The following is a 16,339-nucleotide window of genomic DNA, read 5'->3' as shown; positions in this document are numbered from 1 at the left end:
CAGGTTCAATGTGGACGGGGGCGAACGCCCAACCAAAAAACGGTCCAGCCAGCAGGGCATAACCAAAAGGCTTTCATTGGTGCTCCCTTGTACTCAATTGACACAGAGCACTCTCCAGAAACTGCAGATTGAGAGTGAGGCTGACCCTGACTGGCCCACTCCTATGGAGACCAGGGCAATTTCAAAGATGCCAAGGAGAAAGGGCCTACCAACCGCCAAGATGGAGGACAAGGGAGCCCAATGCAACATGGGATCAAAGAGGAAAAGGATGACTAGTTTCCAAGATTTAGATTCAGACGACCTTAGGACTGCTAAGAAGATCAAGGTCACCGTGGCATCCGGGTCATACAGCTCCCTTGGATCCTCCACATCAACAGACACATCCACCAGCAGCGAGAGAACCGACTCCAAATGTTCAGAAGTCTGCGATAAATGCAAGACCAAAGTCCGGCGCAACCCACCACGCAGAGGTCAGACATATTGGTCATAATCTGCCTTAGCTTTGAGTGACCAGACACCACAGAGTGTTTCAATGAGGTAATTACAAACTGTGGCCAATTGTTATAAAATGCAAATACCTAAAGGCCTACAGGCCTGACAGTAAGTTAAGTGTACTATAAAGCCCCCTGTCTGATTCGTTTTATTGATAATGGCTCTGTTTGTGCTCTTCTAGATCTGGTTATTGTCCTCAATGAAGCCTCTTAGACATTGAATAGCCTGATAAACAGTGTGCGGTTAGGGGAGGGACTGGGCCGTGTCCTTAACTGTGACATTTGTGTTGCAGCCAGTTTCACCTCGCTCTATAACGTGGGCAAGTTGCTCGGACAAGGAGGCTGTGGGTCCGTCTATGAGGGAACGCGAAAGGAAGATGGGAGAGAAGTAATCATCCCTCCCTCTCTTTCCTCCCTCTTTAGATCTGTCCATCCACAGCATAAGACATTACCACAATTATGTTGATTATTCACAATGTGCTTCTCCCTTCTCCATCACTCAGGTCGCCATTAAGTACATCCCTAAGGGTGTATCGGAGTACTACCTCACAATCGTAAGTACAGTCTGATAAATGTGTACTAGCCTACCCAACAATCATAAAAACAGTCAGATGGATATACATCGGAGTGCTAGCCTACCTAATAATTGTATGTACAGTCAGACCAATATAACAGCCCACTGTGAGCTGCCAATGCATGAAACTGTTGTTAATCAACCTTCCCCCTTTAGCCTGGAACAATGTACAGGCTGCCCCTGGAGGTAGCCCTGATGCAGATCGTGTCGCGGCCCCCTGTCTGTGAACACGTGCTGGAGCTGGTGGATTGGTTCGAGCAGCCCAAGAAGTTCATCCTGGTCCTGGAGCGTCCCACCTCCTGCATGGACCTGTACGACTACTGTGAGATGATGGGTGGGAAGCTCAACGAGGCCATGGCGAGGGTCATCATGCTCCAGGTGGTTCTGGCGGTACGGCACTGCCGCGACCGCGGCGTCATCCACCGCGACATAAAAGTGGAGAACCTGTTGGTGCAGACGGACACTCTGAACGTCAAGCTCATCGACTTCGGCTGCGGGGATCTGCTGAGGGAGAAACTCTTCAGGGACTTTGCTGGTGAGAAGAGACGAAGACTGAATAGCATTGGTGTTGTGAGCTTCGGCAAACGAATGTAACATCCCCCCATCTCTCTCAGGCACTACAGAGTTCTCCCCCCCTGAGTGGGTTCTGGATGGCAAGTACCAGGGGCGCAAAGCCACCATCTGGTCCCTGGGTGTGCTTCTGTTTGGCCTGGTCAACGGTGACCTGCCCTTCAGGAAGGAGGCCGAAATCATCCGAGGACGCCTGCGCTTCAAGAGAGGGATCTCCAAAGGTATATAGTTGCAGCTGGGAAGAGAGTAGGCGTGTTTAGGGAGTAGGGTGCCATTTGGTATGGGTCCAATTACCAGTGCTTTATCTACACACTATTCAAAGCAATGGCGACACAGTAGAAACACAGAATTTAACTGAACTATTTTGCATTAAAAAAATGGTTTAGGGTAGGATACTTGATTAATAGAGTTTAAACTGAAGTTTGTAACAAGTGTGCTCTCTCTGTATACTTTTTTCTACTGTAACAAGATAACATTTGTGACTGTCTAATCCTATTGTTCCATAGAATGCAGAGACCTGGTCCGCTGGTGCCTCAAGCAAGACCCTTTGAAGAGGCCCGTTCTGGAGCAGATCCTCCTGCACGACTGGCTGTCGGACCGGGCTCGCCCCTAAGTCCGTGTCCGTTGCGAACGCCATAAGAAATACTGATATGAAATACATTTATTACTGTGTCATCAAGCAATGTCATATCGCATACTTTGTCATACCTATCAGATCTTTTACAAAATCTTGTCCATTCTCTAACTGACAGCTGTTGTTTGTTACTCTCGTTATTTTGAAGGTTCTATAGCAATGTAAGCAAATTGAGGAGGGTAGGGGTGGGAACTTGATTGGAGTAGGGAGAGATTTTGGTAATTTGGAATTAGTAGCTGTTGGTACCAAAACAACATCCCCTTTTATGGTACTTAACCGGACAATTAGTTCTTAAAAATCTTTACTGTTCAAAACCAAACCCTCCTCCAATGAGATTAGCCAAGGACAGCATCGAAAAAGCAGGAAAAAAAGGAGAAGGAAGAAGAGGACACCAAAAATCACCTGATATCACATTTGATCTGTGCAACCAACTGGGAATGAGGACTGAAATTCAAAGCAGCTCTCCAGGGAACAATTTTGCAGAACATGAAGGGACACTCCAATTCTAGATAGGACTTTCAAAACACCGCTGAGTTCTGACCCTCCTTTTGTGCTGCAAGGGCTTGAAGAGAGATTGTAACAGGGATAATGCTTGGAGATTTTGCTACTCTGATGAGAGAAAATATGGTTTTTATTCAACCCCTGTACAACATCTTACCTTCGCCTTTGAGCTGATGTTGACAAAGGGAGGATACAGAAACTCTCCATAGAATAACAACTTTATGTTCCCCTAGACTGCACTGAGCCAGCTACCACTGTTCTAGTACTGGGCTTGAAGAGAACAACAGCCGAACTGGAAGGGAACTCCAACAGGAAGAGACCTTCAGAAAGACACCGCTGAGACCAGGTCTGACCTCTGCTGCAAGGGCTTGAAGAGAGATAGTACTCGAGGGGAGTGAATTCCAATCGACCCCTTTACAGCATATTACTTTCGCCTTTCAGTGTCTCCCGAGTGGCGCAGCGGTCGAAGGCACTGCATCTCAGTGTAAGAGGCGTCACTACAGTCCCTGGTTAGATTCCAGGCTGTATCACATCTGGCCATGATTGGGAGTCCCATAGGGTGGCGCACAATTGGCCCAGTGTCGTCCGGGTTTGGCTGGCGTAGGCCGTCATTGTAAATAAGAATTTGTTCTTAACTGACTTGCCTAGTTAAATAAAGGTTAAATAATTGTATTTATTTAAATCAGCTGACACAGGAATGCCAATGACAGTTCTGAGCAGAAACAACAGTTTTGCCCCCCCCCCCCCCTTAAAATGTAATACGATTGAAAACACATTTCACATCAGTGTCCTGGATGTAGTTAGGATTGTAATCTTAGTATTAATCTTAGTTTCAGTGAAGTAAATTAGAGCTGAAAAATGGTGTCCTCGAGAAAAATGTAAAAACAATGAAGCATCCCAAATCTGTTGTCTGGTGTAGTTTTAGACGTCACATTTTATAGATATTATTGAGTAAGTAATAATAATGTGTAAGTGACTATCACATGTGAGTTGATTAATGTTTGATTAATGTACACAAACTCAAAACATATTTACAAAATCTTATTATCATTGAACTGAAATGTGTGTGTCAATAGCAACATGGATATACAACAACATGCAGTACAGTATCTAAAGAACGAGAAAACGACTCCAATTAGATTTCCACAAAATAACTACAACTCCCAACATTACGATACAGACATTTTAATGACGTAGGAGGAAATGCCATACGAAGATCCTTCACCCAAAAATGTAATGTGAGTAGCATGGAAACTGATTCAAAACTGACTTGTAAAACGCTTTTCGCTTAGAATTTGCACACAAACGTACTTTGAATCAATACGTCATGCAAGCAACATGCTAGATAATGGAATCGCAAAGAAGCTTATACGTTTGATGTCTTCATATCACCTACAATACTACTAGCCTCTTCGCTCCCAGTTCTTCCGTTAAAATGGTCAGATACTGACAATTTCAAGGGAATGGATGCAGTAATTAACAATAACTTTAATTTCTCTTTATGTAATAACCTAGGTTACATCTCAGGTCGAAATAGGTGTATTTTTTCCCATCTTCAAATTGCCATAATCAATGCCAGAAGAAATGTCAATTTTCCCAAGAATTGCTTTGAAGCCAGAAGTTCATGATTACTTGAGGAATGTCTTCATAAACAAGGAGGTGGGGTTCCCTTACCTGCTACACACACACACATAGGGATATCTAAAGAATTGTGTTATTAAAGAGTTTCCAAGCAAGGGTCTGTTGTAGACCCACTTCCTCTCTGCTTACCTCATGTCAAAATAAAAGTCTTGCACATGCGCCATATGTGGACAAAAAAGAAATAACTTGTGGGGGACGTTTATCTTGACATGAGGTAAGCAGAGAGGAAGTGGGGTATATAACATACCCAAGTTTGGAAAGTCTGTTTAATAATATGATCCTTTAGATATTTTCTCTCATAATGATCAACTGTCCTGCCCATCAGCAGGAAAGTTGAAATGGAATTGTATTTAATTTCTGGCTTCCCACGGACTGTTTTTGTGCAACCCAGTACAATTTAAAGCAATTGCCTCCCGAGTGGTGCATCGGTTTAAGGCACTGCTAGAGGCATCACTACAGACCGTGGTTCGTTCCCAGGCTGTGTCACAACCGGACATGATCGAGAGTCCCATAGGGCGGCGCACAATTGGCCCAGCGTCGTCCGGGTTAGGGGAGGGTTTGGCCGGGGGGTAGGCAATCATTGTAAATAAGAATTTGTTCTTAACTGATTTGCCTAGTTAAATAAAGGTTAAATATATATTTTTTTGTATGTAAATACACCCACGTTGCTAAAAGCACCTAGCACACACACTAATTAATGTGTTTGTGTTCATTGTTTTGACAGTGACTACATTTATGTTCTTGTTCGAACAAGACGTTGGTTGACTTCTACTAGATGCAACTTTATTGTTCCTAAATGACACCTAAGCTTTTTCTCGCACATTATCAGATCTAATCTAGTTATGTACAGTATCTGGGCATGTATTTCTCCAGCTTCTCAGAGTAGCATTGCTGATCTAGGATCAGTTTGGCCTTTTAGATAATAATGAATCCAAATGTTATGGAAAGGGAGGCCCTGATCCTAGTTCTACTCTGACATGCTTCATGAATATGGGCCCTGATGTTCAAGTGTCACCCAAAAATGATCTGTTGAAATAGAGAAGTAATGTTCAGCTACTCGAACCTGACACCCCCTGTCCTATGTTTGGGTGCAGGTGCTGGCTGCAGTGAGTCAAGGAGAGGCGGAGCAGAGGTTCCAGAGGCTGCTGTCCTGCCTGTCCCACCCGCCTGCCTTGACCTGTGTGCGAGCCAGCACTCACCTGGCTTCCCTGGAGGAGATCCAACACAGGCTTGGGGAGGAACTCAAACAGGTGGGGGGCAGTCTGCTTACTGTGTTGCTGGCTTGTGGGGGTGGGATTGATTCACTGTAGTACGTTAACTGAAATGTGCTTAAGATCAAGGCTCCTTCTAGGCAATAGTGTGAGAGACAGATTGGCCTGAGTTTATTCCCTTCTACCGAAGTGTGCACTTGCACAGTTGCTCACTCTCCGTCATCAATCAATCAATCAATAAATCAAATATATTTATAAACCCCTTTTTACATCAGCAGTCATGGATTTAACAATGGAGGAAACTCCCTCCAGCCAATGCTTACACCAATCCAATGCTTTTAAATACATGACAGGGTGCAAATGCACACTTTAGGAAAAGGGTGGAGAATCAGGACACGGCCATAGTGGACATGTCTATGGAGCAGTGTTGCCCGAAAACTTAACTACTTAAATTGTCTTTTTTAAATTTATTGCTAAAGGTATTTTTTGTCCCGGTGGGTATGCTGTGTAAGAGCGTTTATGTCTGACTGTGTGTGTGTGTGTGTACATTTATGATTTTCAACACTGTTTTCTGTGTGTTGACGCCTCAGTGCGAGCTCTTCTAACCCTGCTACCTCTGTTCTTGCAGCAGCAGAAGTGTGACTCTCAGTCTGAAGACATTGCCGTTACCATTCTCCCCCACCCACACATTCCAGATGTGCTGCTTCTTCCTGTCATCGGGCCTAGGTATGTCAGGAATGTCTGCAAAATGTCAGCCAAATACACTATATACAGTACCAGTCAAAAGTTTGGATACACCTACTCATTCCAGGTTTTTTCTTTATTTTGACTATTTTCTACGTTTTTGAATAATAGTGAAGACATCAAAACTATGAAATAACACATAACACATATGGAATCATGTATTAACTGTTCAACAAATCTAAATATATTTTATATTTGAGATTCTTCAAAGTAGCCACCCTTTGCCTTGATGACAGCTTTATATACAAAAGTATGTGGACACCACTTTGAATTCGTGGATTTGGCTATTTCAGCCACACCCGTTGCTGACAGGTGTATAAAATTGAGCACAGAGCCATGCAATCTCCATAAACAAACATTGGCAGTAGAATGGCCTTACTGAAGAGCTCAGTGACTTTCAAAGTGGCACCGTCGTAGGATACCACCTTTCCAACAAGTCAGTTCGTCAAATTTCTGCCATGCTAGAGTTGCCCCGGTCAACTGTAAGTGCTGTTGTTGTCAAGTGAAAAGGTCTAGCAGCAATAACGGCTCAGCCGCGAAGTTGTAGGCCACACAAGCTCACAGAACGGAACCGCCGTGTGCTGAAGCGTGTAGCACATAAAAATCGTCTGTCCTCAGTTGCAACACTCACCGAGTTCCAAACTGCCTCTGGAAGCAACGTCAGCACCAGAACTGTTCGTCGGGAGCTTCATGAAATGGGTTTCCTTGGCCGAGCAGCCGCACACAAGCATGAGATCACTGTGCACAATGCCAAGCGTTGGCTGGAGTGGTGTAATGCTCTCCGCCATTGGACTCTGGAGCAGTGGAACGTGTTCTCTGGAATGATTAATCACGCTTCACCATCTGGCAGTCCGACAGACAAATCTGGTTTTGGCGGATGCCAGGAGAACGCTACCTGCCCCAATGCATAGTGCCAACTGTAAAGTTTGGTGGAGGAGGAATAATGTTCTGGGGCTGTTTTTCATGGTTCGGGCCAGGCCCTTATTTCCAGTGAAGGGTATTCTTAACGCTACAGCATACAATGACATTCTAGATGATTCTGTGCTTCCAACTTTGTGGCAACAGTTTGGGGAAGGCCCTTTCCTGTTTCAGCATGACAATGTCCCCGTGCACAAAGCGAGGTTCATACAGAAATGCTTTGTCAGGATCGGTGTGGAAGAACTTGACTGGCCTACACAGAGCCAAGACCTCAACCCCATCGAACACCTTTGGGATGAATTGGAACGCCGACTGCGAGCCAGGCCTATCGCCCAACATCAGTGCCCGACCTCACTAATGCACTTGTGGCTGAATGAAATAAAGTCCCTGGAACAATGTTCCAACATCTAGTGGAAAGCCTTCCCAGAAGAGTGGAGGCTGTTATAGCAGCAAAGGGGGGACCAACTCTGTATTAATGCCCATGATTTTGGAAGGAGATGTTCGACGAGAACATGTAGTGTAAGAGTCCACTCCACAAAGGTAAGAGGGAGAAACACTCTTTATCGATGTAAAAATCGTAGCTCTTGTCCAGGACTTTTGCATGCAGCTTTCTGACTCTGAGCCTTCCTGGACCAGAGCTTAGAAAAATCCCGAACCCTCTCCAAAATCATTCCCACCACGGCCACAACTACACATGATTTCATAAAATTATAGTAGAAATAACAGGTTTCTTAACTTAACTCGCTATGCAAAAACACTAATGCACATTGGGTTTGACACTCTACTATGGAACCAAATCAACAACAGAACTTAAAGACGCAAAGAAAGCCCCGCATAAACCAACAATTGCTAGCAATGACGTAAGGCAACTTTCTCTTCTGCTCTTAATCTTTCCAAGAATTTGTCCTTTGCTACTATTGATACGTATGTGTGTGATGATAGCATATAAGTGGTACCTCTGATCATCAGCACTGTTCATCACCTCACCGCTCGTGTGTGTGTGAAAGAGAAAGAGTTATTCTGAATCCCAAATTGCACCCTTTTCCCTATGGACTCTGGTCAAAAATAGCGCACCACATAGGGAATAGGGTGCCATTTGGGACGTGACCACAGCAAATAAGCAGCATGTGAATGTGTTTTACCACCCTTTTACTTTGCGCTCAGGCCTGTGGTCCAGCTCAGCTCTGAGGTCATAGTAGGCGCTCAGTGTGGCAGTGCTGTTCTGAGGGGAGCGCACGTCTTCGCCCCAGGGATCCTCGCCACACCCAAGTGTAAGAGAACTCCGTGCACTCCAACTACAAGCCAAGGACGGCACCCTTTTTCTTCACTTCCTTAGATGCCATTAGAACCTTTGACCGTAACGATTTGGAAGACCCTTGAGTTCTTCTTCCATTCATTTGAAGGGATACTAGTTGCGTTCACAACAGATGATAGCGTTAGAACTGTTATCAGCAGTCTAGTGTAACAATAGTTTTGGGAATGAACATTATAGCCTGGACTGGAGGTACTATAATAGCAGCGTGTTTGGTCTCAGTCATGAAGACGGGGGACGTGGTGTACATATCAATGTTGTGATAGTACTAAAAGAGTATCGACTCGGAAACCTGTTGCCGGATCATTTTCTGTCTGTTTCAGTCATGAAGACAGGAGATGCGGTGTCTGTGTTCTCGGACCTGGAGGGGAAGTGCACACGGGGGAACAAGGACTTTAAGGGAAAGAGAGTGTTTGTGGGAAACGGAGTCGCTGAAATGGACCGCGCCGACATCTTCTGCTCAGACGAACCAGTCAAGTAGGTAGAGACGCTTAGGTCTCGAATCTCTATCACAAAATTCTCTCCGAGCAGCGTTACGCTAGTCTGTTATGAGGCTGCTATTTGGCTAGCACTTTATAGCACATCGTAAAGTGGGAATAACATGGTAATGGTATGGCTGCTATTGGAGTAAAGTTTTAATACAGATCAAGCCTCATTGAATGAAGCATGCGCAGATACTCAATATCAATGCTCAGAAAGATTTAGTCCTAGTGAAAAGCATACGCTAAGTTGTAAGACATGCTCAGGATTTAATATATTTTGCAGTAATGTCACTGTTCTCTTCCCGTATAGGGGTGTTGGTGTTCGGATGGTAGAGCCCCTGTACCAGAGCCCCTCCTTCGATGGGGTACTGCCCAGCCTGGCGTTCCTACAGGTACCTCTTGAACAGCAGTTTTTTTTTGAGACGGCAGTAGATTCTCTGGATCAACGGTCGTAATCAGGGGCATCTCGTGTATCAAGAATCTCAGAGGAGGAGGGCTGATTTAGAATCCGTTTTGATCACAACAAATAAGATCACATGGACATCGGGGACCTGGGCCTGTATCCACAAAGCATTTCAGAGTAGAGTGCTAGGTCCCCACCTCTCTGTAAAATCTTATTCATTATGATCTGAGCAGCAACATTTATCCTAGATTAGCACTCATACTCTGAGCTCTGTTTTCCCCATCTCTTTCTATGACTCTAGAACCTCCCATCGGTGGTGGTGGGTCACGTGCTGGGGCCCCGTCCTGGAGAGCGCATCCTGGATATGTGTGCCGCTCCCGGGGGGAAGACCTGCCATATCGCTGCCCTGATGGGGGGACAGGTGAGAGAGTGTAGGGGAGGGGGGGCTCTAATGGGCTTTGAAGACCTTGAAGTTAAAGGTGCAATACGCAGAAATCGCTCCACAATTTCCTAGTTGCTAAAATTCTTATAGTTCGCCTAATTTCAGATTATGTGATAAAACAAGCGAGTATAGTGTAGAGAATCATTGTACCATCTAAACCACTGTGAAATATATTTTCCATAACCAAAACTATTGTATTTTCAGCTGTTTGAAGCTGGTGTACAAAACCGAAAGTAAAAGACACAAAAACTAAACTTAAGAACGGGATGCATAGAAATAGCGCACGTAGAACAGATCTACCGCTTCTTAGACTTTCTTTCAATGGTAATGACAGATCTAGAACTCACATTTCTATGTGGATTCGGTTGGGTCACCCAAAAAGTTACATATTGCAGCTTTAAAGGGACATTACACTTTCAGGTCAAAGTTTGTGAGACCACAAAGTGGTCTAATGTCAAGATGAAGCCACGTCCCATTACGCCAGTTGTATAGATCCAGCTATATTGCTCCAACCCAAATAATTGAAAAACAAAACTTTAATTTATGAGTAAAATGTCTCTAAGTTTCCATTTGCACATTACATCTACTTCTCCACAAGGTGGAGCTGTTGTGCAAGGTTGGGCTCTTTTCCCCACTGCTACCTGGAATGTTGTTTTTGCCTTTGCTGCTCACTTGGTTTGTCCCTTGCAGGGAGAGGTAGTGGCCCTGGATAAGATCAGAGGCAAGGTGGAGCGCATCCGTCAGAACGCCAAAGCGCTGCATCTGGACTGCATCAAAGCCCACTGCTTCAATAGCATCAAGGCTGTGTGCACTGACCAGGTCCAGGACACTGAGGGTACGGAATGTGACTGATGGGATGCACATCCCAAATGGCACCCTAATTCCCTACGTAGTGCACTACTTGACCAGGGCCGTGTCAAAAGTAGTGCACTATAGGTAATCGGGTGCCGTTTAGAACGCCGGCATGGACACCACTGACGATTTCAATGTTATTCTCACCTCTCTACTTGGTTGGCTAACATGGTTACTAATTCAGAGACCTGGATACTTTCATGTCACTCTGTTTTCAGGTCCACCCTTCCCTCCACAGAGTTTTGACCGGGTGTTGCTGGATGCTCCGTGTAGCGGTCTAGGCCAGAGACCCAGCATGGTCTGTACCTGGAACCTGAAGGAGATCTGCTCCTACCAGCCTCTACAGCGCAAGCTCTTCCACACAGTGCGTCACACACACATACACACACACACACACACAGACGCATGCATGCCCGCTCGAGCACACTTACCTCGCATAACACTGTCCATGACCAGTGCTGACCAGTAGAGGACAGTGTGGCCAAGCTTGATTGTTCTAGAGCTCTGGGCTCCGATATACTCTGATGAAAAGCTTAAGTATAGCCGGCGGATGGATTACTGTGGGGAGATTAGGGTCCAATAGTGAGCGCATCACTTATCCCAGCGGCACAAAGCGCTCCATCAGTGTCCACTGGAGTTTCCTTAAGGCCATTTAATATCTAAGCTCTGGAGAGACCGCAGTAAGGTAAATGTGTGTATGTGTACATAGCTGCACCAGCGTTTTGACAATGCAGTGTCTATCTATTGAGTGATGAGGGCATGTTAAAGAGTGCTTACTGTGAGTGTGACCTTAGTGTGTGTGTGTGTATAATTGGCAGGCGGAACGGCTCCTGAAGAGAGGTGGGGTCCTGGTGTACAGCACCTGCACTGTGACTCTGGCAGAGAACGAGGAGCAGGTGGCCTGGGCCCTTAACACCTTCCCCTGCCTCACACTACAGCCTCAGGTAGCGCACACACACATGTACACACAGCCTCAGGTAACAAACCTGTAAACACACACACATAGCCTCCGGTAACAAACCTGTAAACACACACACACAGCCTCCGGTAACAAACCTGTAAACACACACACACAGCCTCAGGTAACAAACCTGTAAACACACACACACAGCCTCAGGTAACAAACCTGTAAACACACACACACAGCCTCAGGTAACAAACCTGTAAACACACACACACAGCCTCAGGTAACAAACCTGTAAACACACACACACAGCCTCAGGTAACAAACCTGTAAACACACACACACAGCCTCAGGTAACAAACCTGTAAACACACACACACAGCCTCAGGTAACAAACCTGTAAACACACACACACAGCCTCAGGTAACAAACCTGTAAACACACACACACAGCCTCAGGTAACAAACCTGTAAACACACACACACAGCCTCAGGTAACAAACCTGTAAACACACACACACAGCCTCAGGTAACAAATGTACACACACAGTCTCAGGTAACAAACGCACACACACAAAAAGACTAACTGATGTATCTGTCTCTCTCAGGAGCCCCACATCGGAGCTGAGGGCATGCTGGGAGCTGGCCTGTCACCTGAGCAGCTGCGTCTCCTCCAGAGGTTCAGTCCTGAGTTGGTCTGGAGCGCGGCCGAGGCCAGGGGAGAGGATGACAGCCCCACAGAACAGCCAGAGTCCCCAACCCCCCTCGCACACCGAGCCAACAAGGACACTATCGGCTTCTTCATTGCCAAGTTCCTGAAGAGCTGACAGGACTAGACTAGCAGTACCCTCCCCAACTGGTTAGAACCGAGCTGTTCTCCATGCCTTCACACAGGGCCTGCAGAGAGGAATGATGGTGTTTACACCTCTCACTGTACTCGGGCAGGAGAGCATTTAGAACACACACTCCCTGTGCGGTTTACAACATCCACCTCTGTGCCTGCCTGGCTGCCTACTAAAACACTGGCCCATATAGGGATGACTTGTATAAACAGAGAGGGGAGGGAGGGAGGGATTGAGCAAGATGAAAAACATTTCTGGGCGAGTAAGGGAGAAAATGCGTAGGGTGGATGAGTATCGGCAAATGCAGTTCTGCTGCCGTTCGCCTGGTCGCCATGACAACAGTGACGACACAGCTGCCCTGGTGACAGCGGATTTGCTGGCTCTGGGAGCGTAGATCAGGAAGTAGCGTGCTGAAAGAGGTCACGAGGTATTAACAATTTACTGCCTTTTAGTTGGTGTTTTAAAAACAAGGAACCGGTCTGGTTATTTTCACAGGAACAAGATGGCATCACACAGCTATTCCTCAGTTTATGCTCTCTCTACATTCAACACATTTTGTTACTTTACTTGTCCCCTTTTCTCTCAAATAAATTGAAAATAAACTAAATATGTATATTTGCATATTCTTCTTTACTACTTTTTCATTAAATATTTGTGCATAAACATTACCATATTGCTTGCAGTATCAAAACATTTATTTATATAGTCGATTTGATCAAATGGATGAAGGTCAATGCGGGTGAAGGTCAATGTCATAAATCTACGAGTGTAGACACACCTACTCATTCCAGGGTTTTTCCTTATTTTTGTTTTACTATTTTCTACATTGTAGAATAATAGTGAAGACATCAACACTATGAAATAACACATATGGGCATGTAGTAACCAAAAAAGTGTTAAACAAATCAAAATATATTTTATATTTGAGATTATTCAAAGTAGCCACCCTTTACCTTGATGACAGTTTTTCACACTCTTGGCATTCTCTCAAAACCAGCATCATGAGGTAGTCACCTGGAATGCATTTCAATTAACAGGAGTGCTTTGTTAAAAGTTAATTTGTGGAATTTCTTTCCTTCTTAATGCATTTGAGCCAATCAGTTGTGTTGTGACAACGTAGGGGAGGTATACAGAAGATAACCCTATTTGGTAAAAGACCAAGTCCATATTATGGCAAGAACACCTTAAATAAGAAAAGGGAAACGACAGTCCATCATTACTTTAAGACATGAAGGTCAGTCAATCTGGAAAATGTCAAGAACTTTGAAAGTTTCTTCAAGTGCATTCGCAAAAACCATCAAGCGCTATGATGAAACTGGCTCTCATGAGGACCGCCACAGGAAAGGAAGACCCAGAGTTACCTCTGCTGCAGAGGATAAGTTCATTAGAGTTAACTGCACCTCAGATTGCAGCCCAAATAAATGCTTCACAGAGTTCAAGTAACAGACACATCTCAACATCAACTGTTCAGAGGAGACTGTGAATCAGGCCTTTATGGTTTGAGTTGCTGCAAAGAAACCACTACTAAAGGATACCAATAAGAAAAAGAAACTTGCTTGGACCAAGAAACACGAGCAATGGACATTAGACCAGTGGAAATCTGTCCTTTGGTCTGATGCGTCCAAATTTGAGATTTTTGGTTCTAACCGCCGTGTCTTTGTGAGGGTAGGTGAACAGATGATTTCTGCATGTGTGGTTCCCACCGTGAAGCATGGAGGAGGTGTGATGGTGTGAGATTGCTTTGCTGGTGGCACTTTCAGTGATTTATTTAAGGCACACTTAACCAGCATGGATACCGCAGCATTCTGCAGCAATACACCATCCCATCTGGTTTGCGTTTAGTGGGACTATAATTTGTCTTTCAACAGGACAATTTTTATTTTTTATTTCACCTTTATTTAACCAGGTAGGCTAGTAGAGAACAAGTTCTCATTTGCAACTGTGACCTGGCCAAGATAAAGCACAGCAATTCGACACATACAACAACACAGAGTTACACATGGAATAACAAACATACAGTCAATAATACAGTAGAAAAAAAGAAAAGTCTATATACAGTGAGTGCAAATGAGGTAAGGTACGGCAATAAATAGGCCATGGTGGCAAAGTAATTACAATATAGCAATTAAACACAGGAATGGTAGATGTGCAGAAGATCAATGTGCAAGTAGAGATACTGGGGTGCAAAGGAGCAAGATAAATAAATAAATACAGTATGGGGATGAGGTAGTTGGATGGGCTGTTTATAGATGGGCTATGTACAGGTGCAGTGATCTGTGAGCTGCTCTGACAGCTGGTGCTTAAAGCTAGTGAGGGAGATATGAGTCTCCAGCTTCAGTGACTTTTGCATTTCGTTCCTGTCATTGGTAGCAGAGAACTGGAAGGAAAGGCAGCCAAAGGAGGAATTGGCTTTGGGGGTGACCAGTGAGATATACCTGCTGGAGCACGTGCACGGGTGGGTGCTGCTATGGTGACCAGTGAGCTGAGATAAGCAGGGGCTTTACCTAGCAGAGACTTGTAGATGACCTGGAGCCAGTGGGTTTGGCGACGAGTATGAAGCGATGGCCAGCCAACGAGAGTGTACAGGTCGCAGTGGTGGGTAATATATGGGGCTTTGGTGACAAAACGGATGGCACTGTGATAGACTGCATTCAATTTGTTGAGTAGAGTGTTGGAGGCTATTTTATAAATGACATCGCCGAAGTCGAGGATCGGTAGGATGGTCAGTTTTACGAACGTATGTTTGGCAGCATGAGTGAAGGATGCTTTGTTGCGAAATAGGAAGCCGATTCTAGATTTAATTTTGGATTGGAGGTGCTTAGTGTGAGTCTGGAAGGAGAGTTTACAGTCTAACCAGACACCTAGGTATTTGTAGTTGTTCACATATTCTAAGTCAGAACCGTCCAGAGTAGTGATGCTGGACGGGCGGGTAGGTGCGGGCAGTGATCGGTTGAAGAGCATGCATTTAGTTTTACTTGCATTTAAGAGCAGTTGGAGGCCACGGAAGGAGAGTTGTATGGCATTGAAGCTCGTCTGGAGGTTAGTTAACACAGTGTCCAAAGAAGGGCCAGAAGTATACAGAACGGTGTCGTCTGCGTAGAGGTGGATCAGAGAATCACCAGCAGCAAGAGCGACATCATTGATGTATACAGAGAAAAGAGTAGGCCCGAGAATTGAACCTTGTGGCACCCCCATAGAGACTGCCAGAGGTCCGGACAACAGGCCCTCCGATTTGACACACTGAACTCTATCAAGGAAGTAGTTGGTGAACCAGGCGAGGCAATCATTTGAGAAACCAAGGCTGTTGAGTCTGCCAATAAGAATGTGGTGATTGACAGAGTCGAAAGCCTTGGCCAGGTCGATGACTACGGCTGCACAGTAATGTCTCTTATCGATGGTGGTTATGATATCGTTTAGGACCATGAGCGTGGCTGAGGTTCACCCATGACCAGCTCCGAAACCAGATTGCATAGCGTAGAATGTATGATGGGATTCGAAATGGTCGGTAATCTGATTGTTAACTTGGCTTTCGAAGACCTTAGAAAGACAGGGTAGGATAGATATAGGTCTGTAGCAGTTTGGGTCTAGAGTGTCTCCCCCTTTGAAGAGGGGGATGACCACGGCAGCTTTCCAATCTTTTGGAATTTCAGACAATACGAAAGAGAGGTTGAACAGGCTAGTAATAGGAGTAGCAACAATTTCGGCAGATAATTTTAAAAAGAGAGGGTCCAGATTGTCTAGCCCGGCTGATTTGTAGGGGTCCAGACTTTGCAGCTCTTTAAGAACATCACCTATCTGGATTTGGGTGAAGGAGAAATG

At 45.1% G+C, this 16,339-nt stretch overlaps 2 protein-coding genes across 5 annotated transcripts; both read left to right on the top strand.

Annotated features, from left to right (window-relative positions):
* Positions 1-220: 220 nt before the first annotated feature.
* On the top strand, positions 221-2,248 carry LOC120050683 (serine/threonine-protein kinase pim-3-like). The gene is made up of 6 exons (XM_038997259.1): positions 221-470; positions 785-879; positions 995-1,045; positions 1,222-1,600; positions 1,680-1,856; positions 2,142-2,248. Exons 1-6 carry the CDS (start codon positions 221-223, stop codon positions 2,246-2,248), a joined length of 1,059 nt encoding a protein of 352 aa, XP_038853187.1.
* Positions 2,249-3,969: 1,721 nt separating this feature from the next.
* Positions 3,970-13,141, top strand: nsun6 (NOP2/Sun RNA methyltransferase 6). Of its 4 annotated transcripts, none has more exons than XM_038997872.1 (11): positions 3,970-4,008; positions 5,506-5,661; positions 6,251-6,348; positions 8,449-8,555; positions 8,920-9,073; positions 9,389-9,470; positions 9,783-9,902; positions 10,614-10,758; positions 10,994-11,139; positions 11,594-11,719; positions 12,287-13,141. In XM_038997872.1, the coding sequence occupies exons 5-11, from the start codon at positions 8,922-8,924 to the stop codon at positions 12,503-12,505; spliced, it is 990 nt and encodes a 329-aa protein (XP_038853800.1). In that variant the 5' UTR covers positions 3,970-4,008; positions 5,506-5,661; positions 6,251-6,348; positions 8,449-8,555; positions 8,920-8,921; the 3' UTR covers positions 12,506-13,141. The 4 variants fall into 4 exon arrangements, with proteins under 4 accessions (XP_038853800.1, XP_038853799.1, XP_038853797.1 ...); XM_038997871.1 differs by having other exon boundaries at positions 3,974-4,003; XM_038997869.1 differs by lacking the exon at positions 3,970-4,008 and adding an exon at positions 4,035-4,429.
* The last annotated feature ends 3,198 nt before the right edge of the window (positions 13,142-16,339 follow it).

The sequence above is a fragment of the Salvelinus namaycush genome, chromosome 7, assembly GCF_016432855.1.
Source record: "Salvelinus namaycush isolate Seneca chromosome 7, SaNama_1.0, whole genome shotgun sequence".
Lineage (NCBI taxonomy): Eukaryota > Metazoa > Chordata > Actinopteri > Salmoniformes > Salmonidae > Salvelinus > Salvelinus namaycush.
The sequence above is the reverse complement of the archived record's forward strand: the minus strand, read 5'-3'. Positions and strand labels throughout refer to the sequence as shown.